This window comes from Leptosomus discolor, chromosome 14 (assembly GCF_034619465.1).
Source record: "Leptosomus discolor isolate bLepDis1 chromosome 14, bLepDis1.hap2, whole genome shotgun sequence".
In the NCBI taxonomy this organism is placed as follows: domain Eukaryota; kingdom Metazoa; phylum Chordata; class Aves; order Leptosomiformes; family Leptosomidae; genus Leptosomus; species Leptosomus discolor.
Genome location: NC_141404.1, coordinates 3,576,448 through 3,593,162, shown reverse-complemented (window position 1 = coordinate 3,593,162; position 16,715 = coordinate 3,576,448). Strand labels below are relative to the sequence as shown.

The 16,715-nt window shown below is 56.9% G+C and overlaps 1 protein-coding gene across 1 annotated transcript in view; it reads right to left on the bottom strand.

The window, feature by feature from the left end:
- The window catches only part of PEMT (phosphatidylethanolamine N-methyltransferase), a 40,709-nt gene extending 29,212 nt beyond the window's left edge, over window positions 1-11,497 (bottom strand). Inside the window, exons 1-2 of the mRNA XM_086473199.1 lie at window positions 11,357-11,497; window positions 8,705-8,812 (exon numbers count right to left, since the gene is read on the bottom strand). Of these exons, the coding sequence (XP_086329325.1) occupies window positions 8,705-8,812; window positions 11,357-11,497 (249 nt within the window). The remainder of the gene's footprint in view (window positions 1-8,704; window positions 8,813-11,356) is intronic.
- Between the last annotated feature and the right edge of the window lie 5,218 nt (window positions 11,498-16,715).

The window sequence follows — 16,715 nt, the reverse complement described above, 5'->3', positions numbered from 1 at the left end:
CTACAGTCTTTTGCTCCACGCGCTTGTAGCAGAGCCCTGCACGAAGGTGGCCAGGGGAGGCTGAGCAAGTCCTTCCAGCTAAGGATCGTGGCACATCCCCACCAGGGACCAACGCCTGGCGGGTACAGTAATGTTCAGTCGGGCAATGCACTCGCTTTGGCTTCCAAGTACATCAGTCTCTGGAAAACGATTGCACGACAAAGTCTCAAAATGAAACTACTTCATTGCTGCTCTCCAGCCTTGGGAATGAAATGAGTAACGCTGCAGTCATTAAAACAATGTCCTGGTAAAAATAAACAGGAAAGGGCATTTAATAGGAATGCTTCGTAGCTAAAAATATCGTATCTCATCTGAGGTCGTTTGGTTTTTAATAGGAACGGCCACATGTGCCCCAAGGTGATCTGGTTTGGTATTACTCCAGACCTGCTGCGGGTGTACACCGTAGCCACAGATGGATGGATGGGTTGTGTTTTCCCAGTTCAAAATCCTCCCTGGGATTTTGCAGATTGAGCATCTGCCGTCGGGCTCACCACAGAAAACACAGCTCTGTGGGAAGAGGCAGGAATAGGAACATCTGACTACATGGGGCGGATTTGGGGTCCCTTTTCTCTTCACCCAACAAGACTGACGAGGAGGATGCTCAACTTTTTCTTTCTAAAAGGGACATTTCTATAGCAAAGGAGAGGTGGTCACGCTGAGCACGAGGCAAGCACAGAGCTGATGCTGGAGAAAGGGCAGAAGGCGAGAAAAGTAGGCAGAAGGAGTACTGTAAAGGATCATAAAAGCTGCATGTACATTTTCCTTCCCTGAAAATGTCTTTGTGCTTTTATGGCAAGGAGCTGCTACAATTACAGCTTCTTTTATAAGCGAAGCACAAACCAGATAATGAGCAAACCTCCCACCGCACAAAGAAGGCGACGAAGGCGTTCTGTGAGCCCTGACGGTCAGGCTTCCCCGCAACAGCCGAAGGCAGAGAAAATTGCTAAAACCCATCTCCATTTCACCCACTTCAGGGGTGTGAGCTGCTCAAAGCCCGCTTTTTCTTCCCAAAAGCACAAAAAGGATCACACCAAAAATGACTGTGCCTACACAGATTGCGAGTGAAAACCCTTCAGCCAGACAAAGCAGCAGCTCGTACATCCTGACCTGCACAACAAGCCCAAGGCTGCATCATCCCTGGTCTGGAGGAGAAAAGAGAGGGAGCAAAAAAGGTTCTGCAAGGAAAAAAAAAACTAAGCAAGATATTGCCAAATCCAGACAAGCAGGTAATGCACCACGGAGGGTCACGATTGCAACGACACACGGGAAAACCAAGAGCTTCCACCAGCCTTCCTGTCCCTGACCCCAACATTCGCTGGGAGACTGGGGGAGTTTGATGAAGCCACACACAGGTGTGCAAGCCTGGGGCTTCCAGGTTTTCCGGCAACCGAATTCATCGTTTTCTAAGGGAGTTGCCTCTCCTGCCCCATAGTGAGCAAGCACGGAGCTTCAGATGGCTTGGCAGGGGGAAAAGGAAAATCAGGCACTGGTTTGCTGGGTAGGGCTACCTCATCCCACTCTGCAGCCCCTCCTCTGGGTCACGTCCACCCTCCGAAATCAAAGCCCCTTGCTCTGAACAGCCCGTGCGCCGCTGCTCCCATCCCTCCGCAACGTATCAACCCGAGCCACTGCCCAAGCGTGCTCTATGTCCACAGCTCATGTCCTCCACCAACATAATACATCAACACCAGCTCCCAAAAACTGACTGTTTCTCCCCAGAGTGGGGTACAGGGGCTTTAAAGCTTTGTCAGGAGGCCTTAGAAAGGGGAATGTAAGGGAGCCGACGCAGGCAGGCAGCCCTGGGGGGAGGGCAGCTACTTGTTTGCTTTAACTGAGACGAGGTTCCTAATATTTACCTGGAACTGGTGCCCGCCAAGCGCTGCTGCGATCGGGCTGCTGAACTATCTGCTTTCACACTCAAGAGAGCAGGGATGTGGGATGCTCCTGACAAGTGTCACTTCCAGCTACTCGTGTCATTGGGGACACAAGACAGGTGGAAACGAGCAGGAGGGTTTTGCTTTACTGATTTACTAATCCACTTTACTACCCATTTGCTACTGCCATGTGAGCGACTGGAGATAAGGGTCCCCTTGGAGCTCATCAAGGGGAGGGGGGGAGAAAATAGAGAAAACGAGGAAGCATTTTCTTTGGGGTGCCAACCCCGTGTGCCACAAGCTGGATCCAGCACCCCCACCGTGAAACCCCAAGACCTCCCCTCCCCACCACGGATCCCCAGGCACCCAGGAGATGCAATTGCATCGTGATGGAAGCCGGGCAGCGGGTCTTACGGAAATAACTAACTTCCCGAGAGCACCCAGCAGACTGCGTGTCTCCGCATTTCTTCGTCAAAGCAGCCTATTTTGGGAGATCCCATCCTTCTGGGAACGGGGCAGGCTTCTGCTAAGTGCTCTGCGCCATGGCACAGCCGGAAAACGCTCCGCTCACGTCAGTGACTGCGGCAGGCACGCAACCCGGGAAGCCCCTGTCTGGCCGATGTCCCGGGGGAAGCAATGGGTTTCCCTGTTTGGGGCTCCAGCACCTCCCAGTCCCAGGGCTACGCACAAACGCTGCCAAAGCCCAAGGACACACGAGAGGACACGCTGTTTTCCACACTTCCCAGTCTGGGCAGATGGGTAGATCATACTACTTTCTTTTTTTGCCTCCAGATGCATTTTTTGCCTTGTCCCATGGGATGCAGATGGTCGTAGACTTGCTATTTCATTGACTAACATCTTTGAGCAGCACCTCATCAGCAGGAGAAAGTGTTTCGCAGCAGCATGACAGGATAGGGATGGAGTGGGACAGAGAGGAAAGGGCCTCTCCCAGCTTTTAGGGTCTCCAGATAATCCTCTGATGCATATGGAAACAAGACTTTTGGCTTAAATATATTTTTTCATCTTTTGTGCATGTGCTGACTTATTCCAGCAGGGCCGCCAGCAGCCCACAGTTTATTTTTAAAACACTAAACAAGAAAAGTCCAGTATATATAACAAACACCCCGGGCTTCTAGAGGAGAGTTCTGCAGAAGCTAAAAAAAGGAGGTTGCTTTTTGGGTCAGCTTGGCCATGATCCACCGGGGACTGTAAGGAGAGAGACAGATTCCGACCTTGATTTAGAGAAACGCGGAGCAGGCACGTCGCACACCAGCTGGATCCCAAACCCACGCTAGGGACGGGCACGGAAACGGCTCAGCCACCCGAGCAGACCCTGCCTTGGCAGGTACCCGTGCACGGTGGCTGGGCAGCCGTTATATGACCGCCAACGCCTCGCCTGGAGCCCCGAGGGCTGAGACCCTGCCTGGCTCGACACACAGATGAAGCATCTCAGCTCACAGCTTCCCAGCCAGGCTGAGCACCGTGATCCTCCCTGCCACAGGCAGCTCAGCCTGCAAGGACGCTGCAAAAAGATACCACACAGCTTTTTAAAGAGGATTTAGATGAAAACACCACCACCCCTAGCTGGGAGGCTGCAGGAAGCGGTGCTGGGATGAAGGATGCGGCCCTCCCTCAAGGTGACAGCGCTCCTAATTGCGTCTCTCCAGCTGGCAGGCTGGAGGATGCGACCCAGTTTTGGTGCCTGTTATGTGGCTCGTGTTACGTGGTGTCAACACGCTGGAAAAGATAAATTTAGGAGCCAAACAAGCGCAGTGTTAACACACCCGGTCAGGACTCACTCCGTTACAAGACGGCCGGAGAATTGATTCCTGTCTGCTCACCACAAGTGTTACAGCATCGCTGCAAAGCCCTCGCTGCCTGAGTGGGAAGCGTTACCATGTCACTCGGAATAAAATTGCCACTAAATGCTGTTTGGGGGGAGAAAAGAAAAAAAAAAAAAAAAAAAAAAAAAGGCAAATCCTCGCTCTTTCTCAGGCATTGTAGGAAATGAAAACGGCTATTGCTGCCTGGTAGAGAGTCCAATTATGAATAATGTGCGTTCTCTGCCTGCACAAAGGATGAAAGGCATCAGAGCTGGTGGTGACATTTTAAGACCGGAGATGTTAAGAGCGAATCCGAGCCTCATTGCAAGCCCAGCTTTACCCCAATAAAGAAACACTTTCTGCTGTCAGCTGCCTTGCAGCGTAGCTTGAAACCCCACTATTGATCTGGCATCTGTTGTAAGCAGATAATCATCGTCTCTGTGCCGTGGCTTCTACAACAGGATCTAAAAGCACTTTCCAGAGGATGTTTGAGGACTGTTGTTCTGCTCTCACCCAAGGCTGCAGGCAGGCAGAGGTTTGCGGGGGAGCCCACGAAACTCCCGCAGGTTTGCAAAATTTAAAGGTCAGGAAAAAAAATAATTAAATGACTCCGACTCATTCATCTCCCAACCCTGTAAACTTCAGCTGAGGTGTACTCCCCGCGAGGCTCTGCCTGCCACTCCAGCCCCAGCCCTCGCACAGCCATTTCGTACCCTGCAATCTCCTTTCCCCAGCGAGGTGCTAACACACCGCCACCAAACCACCGCTCAATCCTTCCCTTCTGTAAGGCAGACAGCGAGAGCTGCTGAAATCCCCCAGCAAACAGGCATTTTTCTCCTGTCCCCAAATGGTTTCTCAGAGTTTGGCTCACGGAGGTCTGGATCCCAACAGCTCCCGAGCTCCGGGCCACTTCCCAGCAGCATGGGGAGGTTTTGGGCCAGGCATCTTCCCCTGAGTTTAGCAAGAAGTGGTCAGAGGTAGGTGAAATTGGGCTGTCAGCACCTGCAAACTCCCCCCTCTCTGCCAGCACAAGCGCTTCCTATCCACTTGGCAGATTCCTCCAGTCTCCAAAGAAGGAGAAAAGGATGGGAAATTAAAAATAAATGAACCAAGAGATACACATCCATCAGGAGCCAGGCGTTGTCAGCCCAGGTCCCTGGGCAACTCCTTCTTTAATCAAAACCTCATGCAGTTTAAACACTTGACCGAAGTCTAGGACAGAGATCTTGTTACCCTGAACAGGAAAGGCTGCAACCTTGAAGAATAAAAGCACCTTTGTCTGACAGGGTCTATTTTCTTTAAAATCATGCTAAATTACACTAAGCCCGTTCCTAACCGTGTCATTTGAGGTTTCACCCTGCAGATTCTTCTAAGATTCACGCACGTCTCCAGGGGGTCACCGGAGGTGACGGGAGGAGCAAGCTCTCCGGTGGGGGCTGAAGATGTGCCATGTCTAAATCGGTCCAGGACGCCAGCTGTAAATTTTTAAGAGGCTCAAATCAAGAAAAGGATTGCTGAGGGATGTGCTCCCCACTTGAAACCCGCTTGCGCGGTGACGGACGTCAGACTACCTGGCTCATGGCTCGGCCGCTTGCCTGTTCGCTATCGAGAGTGTCAGAAACCTTCCAGCTTTCTAGAAACTCCCCGTGTGCCAAGGCTCAGCGAGCGCTTTCAAGCCTCCCGCATGCAGGTTATCTGCCTCTCCTGGCTTGGAAATGTTTGTCCCCGAGGAGTTGTTATTTAATACCTTCCTTAGTTACCCAGGGATGGGAAGTTTCTCCCATCGTTCTGCGGCTTTCCAAACACAGATGGGATTTGTTGAAGTTTCTGCCGCTCTGACCTCATTAACGTTTTATGGCACGGCTCCAGCGACACACCTACAGCGCCGTGGTGGCTCAGGTCTCCTGGCTGTGTTGAGTATCCTTGGGGAGTTTTAAGTGACATCATCCCTAAAAAGGGCTCCGCTGTTGCGTTTTTGGGGCCTCGCCTGCACCCTGCCTCACATGGGATGGGGGCTCCCAGCAGCTCCTTTTATAACAGCCACGGCAGGTGGGAAAGCAGAGACAGCACAAGGAGGAGAGACGAAAATAAAGAAAAGGAAAAAACCAGAGAATAGAGCAGGAACACACCCAAGCTGTGCCATCGACAGCGTAAGCCGGGGGCCACCCGGGGACAAGCAGGATTTTAATTGGCACGGAGGTGGGGAAGCAAAAGAGGGGGTGTGAGCCCTGGGTTTGGTGGGGAAATGCCGCATGTGACCCCAGGAGGACATTGGTACCTCCCCCCCCCCACCAGCACATGCCTGTAGGGAGGAGGGTGGGAATTGAGAGTCCAGCGGCTTTTTTTGGTGAGCTTTTGTCCCCTGTGGAGAACAGGAGGGAGCATCAGCACAGCCCAGCTGGAGTCCTACAAATTGCCCCACTTAGGCACTAGTCCTCTAAATAGCTCTTAACCGAAGTACATAAATCGGCCTGACAAGCATCAGGGTTTTCTCCGGAGCCCCGCTCCACCACAGCCTCCGGAATTCATGCCTCATCCCCAAACCCTGCAGGTTTTGCCTCAGAGAAACATGCCTGGTGCTTACCAGGGCAAACGCCTCGCTATGCCCGAGGCCTCAAGATGCACCTCTCCATCGGCCGCGCACCGCACGGCGCCGGCGTTTCCCCACCACATATTTATTCAGAGGCGCTGCACGGCGAGGACAACCCGGCGCCAAACTTTGCAAGAGGCAGACCTGGCCGGAGTTCAGCAGAAACGGGGAATTAAGACACTGAATGAAATCAATGCATCCCCACCCAATTTCTAGCCAAATCAGGAATTTCATGCACAGGAGGGTTTTTTTGACGAGGGTCCCACATTACTCATTAAGCACAGAGAGCACAGAGTGCTTGGCACTGCACAGAAATCCAGTCTTTGCACTAAAGCTCTTGCAAGCCCCAAGTAATTCAGATGCAGAAGCGATCTCAGCTGCTGGGAAGGAACTCAAATAGCAAAAGACAAAGGGAGTCTGTGCAGGGATGTACAGAAAGAAAGACGAGCTGCTGGCTGGGTCCAGGCAGGGGACACTGATCACATGGAAAAAAAAAGGATGGGGAGGAGGTGAAGGAAGCAGGTCAGGGAAAATCCAGGGATGGCTGGGGCCACTCCGGCTAAAATGCATCTGATAGCAGAGGCATGCTCAGGGCTGCAGGTCCCACACCCCCCCTGCAAGAGCCCTTTCAGCAGTGCCCGGTGTGAGCCATACACCAGGACTGGCAGAGCCTGAAAACACCAGGGAGATGCTCGGGGACCTGGGCAGAGCAAGCGTACGGACGGAGGCACACGGACTGCGGGGGCCACCCGGCCCCTTACAGCCGGGGAAACATCTAGTGCCACGCTCACCTCCCCAGAGCCTTCCACCAACACACCAGCTCAGGTTGCTCACTGCAAACCCATGCAGAGATGCCTTCTGCTCCCCGGCGCAAGCCCTGCACGTCTTGCTTGCAGTGCCACCTGCCGCCAACAGCAATGTTCTTCAGACACTGGAAGGGGACAACAGCAACGCAGAGCAATGAACTTCCTGCTGTTACATGAGCTTTCCCTGTCCTTTAACAGCAGCCAAGCTCTTGATCCAAAAAGCAACGCTATTTCCCAAGCTGCAGGCATCCCACGAATTGCAGGCGTAGCAGCAGACGCTAATAAAGTACTTTTTTTTTTTTTTTTTCTTTCCCTTTTATGCAGTTTCTTGCTGGAGCCGGTCTCTTCCCCCCAGAGACCACATCCTGAATCTTCTTGTTCATTGATTCTTTATGCTAAATGATGACTCCGCAGTTGAAATAATGTGGCATATTCTAGACACCATGAGACTTTTTAATAACGAGTTGCATGAAAAATTAGGGAGGCTGCAACAAAGAGCTCCAACGGAGGTTTCCAAAGTGACTCAGAGCCAGGAGAGCCTCGCTTTTACGAAGCCCAGCATGAGACAATCTCAAGAGCCCCCGCACTCAGAGAGAGACGAGCCCTCCCCCTCTGGAAAAATAAGGCCTTTTTAAGGAGACTCCCCCGGGGTGAGAATCCCTGCAGGGAGGTTTGGCGGGCGGTTTTGGGAATCTTGGCTGAGATGACATTGCGTTCCCAGGAGCGCTCCTGGGGAGAAGGTTTCACCCCGGACCTCAGCTCCGCTGCCGAGGGTGCTGCGGGGTGGGGGTCACCTCGTGCTGCAGCCAGCCTGGGCGCCCCGCTTGGCACATTGGCTCTGCAAAGCTCCAAAACGGGGCTGGCAATGATTCTTGCTGCTCTTGCAGCGAGGTGGCAAATCACAGTGGTAAAGGGCAGCAGAGACTCTTCCAGTCTCGGCTCCCGAAGCGCTACGGCACCCGCAGAGACAGGGACCATCACCCACCCGCAGGTAACCCTGCTCCTGCTTAGTGGGGCTGGTTTGCTGCCAACTCTGCAGCTCTTTGCCAGACCTTGCAGCATGATGGAGGGGGAATTTCTTCAGGTTAACTTTTGGCTGACTGTTTTTGCTTCCTGCCATCCACACGACCAGCTCCCAACAAATTTCAAGGGGAAGTAGTGGGCAACATATCCAGTGCAGCCCCCCCACCGGGGGCTAAGGCCATTTATCCTCAGTCCCAGTGGTGACCAGTGCCTGGCTGCTGGGGCGGGAGGTGCAGCAGGAGGCGGCTGAAGGATGGGTTTGATCGCTCTGCCACCTCTCCCGAGCTCAGCTCCTAATTCCTTCTGCAACCCGTGCTGGTTCCCGCCTTCCCCTCCCCTGTGACACCCATCACAGCCACCCCTGGCCCCAGGAGCTCTCTCTGCAGCGCAGCTCCCTGCTCACCCACTCGTATCTGAGCACCGCTCGCTCCACACAGCCCAGCAGACTTCCCCAAAAGAAGTTTCTCCTCCAGCGCAGACCAAAGGAGATCCCCCTGGCAAAGGAAGGCGAGAAAATCACAGGACAGCTGGCCTGCAGGCAGCTCTTACCACGTTCCAGAAGAGCGGGTTGAAGGCGATGCAGAGGACAGCCGCAATGAAGGCAGAGTCGGTCACATCCACGTAGCTCAAGAGCCGTGCCATGGCTGTCACATCCACCTAGAGCGGGGGGGAAGAGCCAGTTACTGGGGCTGCAGGTTCCCGCGGGGGCACCGGGTGTTGCACCCAAATACAGGGCACTTGATCTCAAACCAAACGCATCAGCTGTCGGGCAAGGGCGGACGAATCTTTTAACGGCCCCAAGCAACATGTTGCAAAGCGCTGTGTCAGGGTGCAAAGCCAAGAAGAATGGGGGCACCTCCAAACTGGCTCCCCTCCCCAAACCTCGGGGCCACCGGGCTCTCAGGGAGCCCCGCATTTGTGGCAGTGCCCAGGAGGACACAAGCACTGCGAGGACGCTGCTGCCATGAGGACGAGCACCAGCGCTACGGGGCAGCTGCCAACCCAAGCGTGTTTCCAAGCTGCAGGAACGGGAGCACCGTTTCGCAGCACCTCGGTGTCCCCAGGGGCGGAGGACTGTCCCAGGGATGCTGGTCTGCGGGGAAACTCCAAGCAATGAACTCTGTCAGCCTCAAACTTGCCTTCCATAAACTAAGAGCGATGCAAACTCCCTCCATGGTGGGGGGGGGACGACGCATTTGCATTGTAAGAAGCTGCAAAAGACTTTCCCGTCTTACATAATTACAACAAAAACCCCTCAAAGCTCGCTGGTTTTCCCCGTTTCTCCTTTTAAGAAAGAGATATTTTTCCCAGGTCGGCTCCCTGACATTGTCAGCATTTTGACGTGCAATAAGCCACGCTGCTTCTCCCTTCCCACCCCCTCTCCCTGCAGTGGTATTTGGATGAAAACAGCCAGCGCCTTTTTTTTTTTTTTTTTTTTGGCCAAAACCTTTGAAAACAAAAGACAAAGTAGCCCAGCCCAAGCCCTTCCCTCGCTTGAATCAAAATCAAGACAACATCGAGACGTGGAAGGCTTCTGCTTCCCAAACACAGCTGTGTTTGCAAGTCCTTCAGATGCCAGGGGACAGGAAAGGCTTGAAAAGGCACCGGCTCCACCTCACCTGTCCAGGAGACAAATTCCCACTGGCTCCTCACGGGTTCTTCGAAGGAACCAGAGCTGCAGTGGGATTCACGGGAGAGGGGCTGCTAAACCTGGCACCTCTTGCAACCAAGAGGAAAGGCCCTGGAAATGGCTCCTGCGCTGTCCCAGGGCACGTCCAGCCGCCCCGGGTGCCTCCCGCACAGCCACGACCGACCGTGGTGCAAAGTGCAGGAGCAAAGGCCGTAGCGCCTGAAGGAAATGGGGGAATCCTCATGGGGGTCTGCAGCTGCCTTCAAACTGCCCCAGCTCCCCCATCCGAGCCCTCAGGATACGGGTGCTGGCACAGAACGATGGGAACAGCCCCCAGGGCCTGATTCTGACCCATCTCCCCTGCTTCCTACCTTCCCTGGCCTCTCCTTCCCTCCCCTTCACCCCCGAGCAGCCCTTTGCCATCAGACCTCGTCCCTTCAAGCCGAGCACTGTCAAGCTGTAACCCGGGCACCCAGGACAGCCACAGACACCGGGGCCGAACTGTTTGGTCCCGCTTCAATTGCAAACCCGTGGGACGAGGACAGCTTCTTTCCTCTCGTTTCGTACGGCACTGAGCACACCGCCAGCACGGGCTGCACAAAAGCTTCTTGACCTACTAACTCCTGGCTGGCAACATCGTTAACATTGCACTCACCTTCTTTTCTTCTCCTCAACAACCAAATTCGCGGCTGCCAGCGGGAGGCAGATTGGCCTGTGCCTAGTGTGTGCTTTTAGGGATAAAAGGGGAGCCCATTAGGATGAGCTGTCTCTGCAAACTGCTGGGACAGCCATGTAACAGGCACAGAACATTCATCTTTGCCCCCTCCTCCACGACGGGTGATAAATAACAGTGGCAAATGCTGCTGGCTTGCCCGCAGCCTCAAAGTCAGGGAGGACAGAAGCTGCACGGGCACCGGGGTGGGAGCTGCACGGCCACCTGGGCAAGAGCTGAATGGCCACCCGGGCAAGAGCTGCATGGGCACCCGGGCAAGAGCTGCATGGGCACCCGGGCAAGAGCTGAATGGCCACCCGGGCAAGAGCTGCACGGGCACCCGGGCAAGAGCTGCATGGGCACCCGGGCAAGAGCTGCACGGGCACCCGGGCAAGAGCTGCATGGGCACCCGGGTGAGACCTGCACGGGCACCCAAGCAGGAGCTGCACAGGCACCCAGGCAGGAGCTGCACGGGCACCCAGGCGAGCCGACAGCAGCACCCATGGGACGCCCTTGCGGTGCCGGTGCAGCCCTTGCCATGTGGCCCGAGTGTGCCGTCGTGGCTTGGGTGGAAACAGGCCGGAGACGGTGGCGGGTGCACCTCGGGCACGGGGTACCGAGCATCCCCGGGGCCTGCTGCACCTGCAGGCACAGCCCGGGGCGGGGGGGTCACTGCCACCAGCTCTGCGGAGCCCCGCGATGGCACCCGGAGAGGCCGGGGCGGGAGGGGGGGGGGGGGGGGGGGGTCCGGCCTCAGGCCGCCCCTCCAGCAGCCGAGCGGCAGCGCCCCACGCCGGGCCCGTTCCCGGGGCCACAGCGAGCCCGGCGCTCCCCGCCCTCCCCACGGCCCCGCCGGTACCTGGCCGTACTCCAGGCCGCCCAGCCCTTCGCAGCACTCCCGCGGGAAGGGCCGGCCCCCGCCCGCCGCCGCTGCCGCCGCTGCCGCCGCCGCCGCCGCCGCCGCCCGCCGCCCCACGCCCGGCCCGGGCCTCCCCGCCATGGCGCGGGGCCGGGGTCGCCCCTCCGCCACCACCGCCACCTCCTCCGCCCGCGGCCGGGCAAGCGCGGAGCCCCGCGGTGGCGCTGACGGGAGGCGTAGTCCCGCCTCCGCCGGTAGGGCCCCGGTACGGCGCGGGGGGAGCCGGGCCTGGCGGCCGGGCCGGGCCGGGCCGGGCCTAGCGGCGGGGCCTGCGGCACCGGGGAAACACTGACCTCGCCGCGGGCCCGGCCGCCTCCGTCGCGGGCTGCGAGCGTGTGTCCGGCCGCGGCGGCGGCGGGGAGGGAGGCCCGTGCTGCCGGCGCCTGGACTTCGACCCTGCCCGGTGAAGTAACCGGGGGGGCTGGGCGGGACGGGACCCCCCCCCCCAGGGGACGGGGCTTTGCCCCAGCGGGCAGCCGGCGTGGGGCTGCCGGCGGGGCCGTGCGTGGGAGTGGGAGAGTGGGCAAACACCGAGGGGGCTGAGACCCGGCCCTGCCCGACCCCTGCCTGTGCCCAGCGCTCACGGCAGGGCTCGACGGGGGAGGGAGGCAGCTCCACTGGTTTCCTGGTACTGGAAAGGCTATGGAAATTAAATATTGCTTGCCCAATATTACCCAATATTCCAGGGCAAAATGTAAAGCCGTCAAGCGTGGATGTATTTTAAAGATAATTCATTGCAGCCTACTCCCTTCAGCAGTAGTTTGTTTTTTTTTAAAATGCTATTATTGTTTCTACGAATGTTATTTCTCTTCTTCACTCCCCTCTAGGATGTTTCTGGTTAACGCGCCTCATGGGCTGCAATCCCAGACCTGCCGGTGCATGGGAAATCAGGTAATACCATCCCCGCAGACCTCTGAGGGTCTCTGCATGGACCATCCCTTTTTGCAGACCCTCCTTTGAGGGGAAATAAATTTTCTTCAAAGAGGAGTTTGATACGAAGGAAGCTTTGTGAGCGAGCTGCAAGTGTCTCTCCCAGCGGTCTCGTGGGGAAGGGACGGGATATCTGAGCACTCGTGCCCTGGCAGGCGCCAAAACTGTGTGTGAGTGTTGGCTGACATGAAGCCCTCCCTGGTAAAATGGCATCCTTGGAGCTCACGCTTCGGGAGCCCCAGGGATCCCAGCTACGACGCTCAGCCCCAGGGGAAACCAGCTTTCCTTAGCTCTGCTGCTCCAAACCCCTCGCTGCACCAGCGCATCCCCACCTCCCCGCCTGCAGGGTCAGCTCCTGCGCTCGGGGTGCTCACGCAGGGCTGGACCCCATCCCGCCTGGGCCCGATGAACACATTCACAGAATAAACCGCGGCACCAGGCTGGTTTGGGGTGAGGCGCGCACGAAGGCGCCGTAGGTGGGAGCAGCGTTCCCCGTGGATGATCTCCAGCTGCTTCCGGCCTCCTCTCCCTCGCACTGGATAATTTTGCCGTGCCGAGTGTGTAATTATCGCCTCTGTCATCTCCCAGGCTGGGACGCGGGAGCAGATGGGAGGATGTTTATTTTGCCAGTCCCGCCAGCTGGGTGCTGGCGCAGCAGGGAGGGTGCAGGGGACACAGTGGGGAGAGCAATGATAGCTGTGTTCAGAGAGGAGGAAATGTCCTGCCGGGGAGGGAATTAGCAGGGAGAAACCTTCTCCAAACTCTCCTCCCTCCTGCCAGGGGAAGACGTCCCAGTGCTGCCAGTGGTGCCAGCTGGGAAAGGACAGGGATGCTGTGGCAGGCTGGGAGGAGGAATGGGTCTGGCCGAGGGACGGAGGGAAGGATGGACAGTGAGGAGGTGCAGAGGGGTGCGCTGTCTTGCTGGCTCCTCACTTGAGGCCAGCAGAGCTGGGCTGTCTTGGGGACATCTGTCCTGTCACCCCACATTGGGGGGCACCCAGTGAAGGCGTGTGCTGCAGGACCCAGCGCCCTACCACCAGCTCAGCTGTATTTGGAGCAGGGAATCACACCGGAGCCCCCACACTGTTCCCACAGCCAAATCCCCCGTCCAGGGAACATTTTCTGTGTAAGAGGGACTGGGGCCGCTTGCAGCAGTGGGGCCCCTCCGTCCCGGCCTCCATCCCGCCTCGGAAACATCCCAGCAGCTGTGAAGGAGACAAAGAGGGCTTTCTGCAGGGCTGGATTTTTCTTTGTGTCCCCATCCCTCCCCTTCTCCCATGGCATGCCTTTTATCCAGCTCTCCGTTTCCGAGCACCGAGCTAAGGAAGAGGGCACTGCCCTCGGCTTTCCCAAGTCCCTTCCCAGCTTGAGCTCCCCCCAGCGCCCTTTGAAATCCCACCGCGGCCCCGAGAGGTCACCGATGAATGTGGAGTTGCAAACGCCTGCGTGGGCAGGAGGCACTTCAGCGAAGTCCTTCGTGACGGTGGCGATGAGCGGCCCTGTCGGAGGGAGGACCGGGAGCCACCTCCCGTTTGGCAGTCGTTAACGGCGCACAGGGATCGTGCAGCCGCCGTCGCGCCTGCTGCAGCGGCACCGGAGGGTTTCCATGCGTTTCGACACGCTCGTCGCGTGCAGCTCAGCGATGCCTGGGTGCGGCAGGTGGAGGATGCTCGCTGCCTGCGAGTCAGCAGGATGCTGAGGCTCAGCGAGCTGCAGCTTGGGCAGGAGCGTTTCAAACGCCAGGAGACCCCAGGGGACTCCCGACTCGTGGAAATCCAAGGCAGGGAGTGCTGTGGGGTGGGTTTCCCTTAGAAACGGGACGGTGGCTGGGAAAGTGCAGCCAGGTCAACTTCCACACCGAGGGACATCTCTCCTTACAAGACCAAGAGAAAGCTTCCAGGCCAAAGGATTGGGAAAAAAGGGGATATAAAGCACCCACAGCTTCCGCTCTCCGCAAGTGATGCTTGCTGCTGTCCCCTGCAAAGCAGGACAAGCTCGGGAACCCCTCTGCTTGCCTGCAACTCCTCCAACCCCCCTCTCACCCATCGCTCCAGCCAGGCAAACCAGACTTTGGGATTGTCCCCAGCGAGCCTTGGTGGTCACCAGGAAGGGCTGCTTTCTGCCAGCAGCCTTGGTTTCTCATGCCTGAGCTTGCAATCCACCTGGTCCCACCCCAGCTACATCCCTTGCTTATAGAGGTCCCATGGGCGCAGCGTGGGGCTGGGACCTTTTTCCCAATCCTTTGTGTCCCCTTCCCTGAGGGCTGTGTCATGGTCCACATGTTCCAGCCTGCCCTGATGTAAAGCTGACCCCCGTGGGGTGTAACCCTTGCAAACCTGCAAGGGCTTGGACTGACGGGTCACGGAGATCAAGGACGGAGCATCAAAACACACGGTAAAGGACGGCGTTGCAAGCCCAGGGAGAAGCAAATACCGCTGGAGCACAGAGCTGAAACCTTGGGCAGAAGCAGCCAAGTTGCAGATACTCTTCTCTGTCCTCCATCAGATAACACCTTGTCACTAGCGGTGCGATGCTGCAATCCAGACCTGCAATCTTTAGTGGAAATCCTCTAGTGTTTGTGCTGGAGGTTAGCTCTATTTATATTCTGATGAATGATTTACTCGAGTAATTGGCACACAGCTCCCCTATTACAGATCATAAAGAATTAATCGCGAGATGTTCAATGCTCCCCTATCAATTTTATTAGGCTTGATTGAACGCGGTGGATTGGGAACATACGGTATGTGAGTCAGACTCTGCTCCCAGTTACCCCCTGGTTAATACTGGGGACTCGCTCCACTGCTGATCCCTGTAAATCTAGAGAGGCAGCTGCTCCTTTCCTTCTTTCCATGCCCCCACTGCTCCTTGCGTTCCCTTAAATGCCCAGGGATGCAGACAGCAACCGAGATCAATGCCATGTACCTGAATTCTCCAAAAGCCTGAGGTGCTCCCAAACTGAAAGCCAGGCTGGGAAGAGGATGCTTTGCTTCCAGCTCCTCCGTGTATCAGCATGAGCCAGAAACCAGAGCCAAATGCTTGGGAGCTTGAGATCTGCCCCTAGAGCAGTTGTCAAACAGCCCCCGCGAAGGGGACATGTCACGGCGTGGGAAGCTTGTCGCTGTTGAAAGCTGAGGATGCCTGTGTTGGTGTCGGGGTGTCCTGCCAGGCAGGTTTGCCCACGGGAGGCACTTTCTTGAAAGAATTAGCAACAAGAAGTCCTAACACCCTCAGGAGCAGGATGACACATCCCTGCCCTGAACCAGCAGCATAGTGTGATTCCCTGGAGCAAAACCCCCCTTAAAAGCCACGTCCCCTGCATGGCTCCCCTCACGTAGAGAAGCGGGAAAACCTCCAAAATTTCCACGCTGAACGCTCACAGTCCTTCCCTTGCTTTTTCGCCCGTGGGTGTTGTTATCGTGCTAGCTTATGTGCAGTCGTGATGCAGGGAAGGGGACGGCACGGGGCCCTGCTCCAGCTCGTGGGCAATACTCACCCCTGGTGAAGCTGTTCCCACCATGTTCCCAGTAACTGCACCAGTATCTCACTAGGTATTTCCAGGAGGGAATGGGAACTTTGGGTGTAGATGGAGCTACTTGCATAAGCCCAGCTTATCCTGAGCCAGGCTTTGCAGAGCAACCAGTCTGGCACAGCTACAACCCACGTCCCCATCTGCTGTCTTGAGCAGCTGCATTGAAGGGCACCGAGAAGTTATTGCCAGTAACTCTTGGCAGGAGCCAGCGAGGAAACCTCCCTCCGGGGAGAGCTGATCTGGGGAGGGCAAATCAGAAACACAGCGGAGGACAGAGCAGGATCTGTCCTTCCTGCGGGCGAAGGGGAATAACAACGGCCCCTTTGTCTTTACAGTCAAAACATTCTGCGCACACAAAGGTCCTGGTTCGGCAGCAGAGCCGGGCAGGACCTTGCACAAGGGTCTTGCCAAGCATCAGTCTCCTCCGATTGCCTGGGGCTGCCTCTTCTCTGCCCTCCCTGTGCTGCCTGCACCCAAACCAGCTCTCCAAGGCCTTGCTGTGTCCATGCTTCTGCGTCAGCACCCCCCCTCGCAAACACCCCAAGCTCTGGGAGGCCCCCCCTGCAGCTGACTCCAGGTACACCTTACATCGGCAGCTCGGAGCTGGGGAGCACCCCCACGGGTCTCGCCTCAGTGCTCTGCCCTGGCGAGAGTCACAGCTTGCATTGCTTTAACCCAGGGCGTCGTGCCCTCGTCACGCCTCGGTGGGGAGACCCGCAGAGGGAGGGGACAGACGCAGAGGCACGAAAGTGCATCTTTTCAGCCTATTTCCAGGGAGCTCCGGCGCCCTGCGGAGCCACACGCGGCATGGGTGCTGCGGGAAGGAGCAGGCTCCCTCCG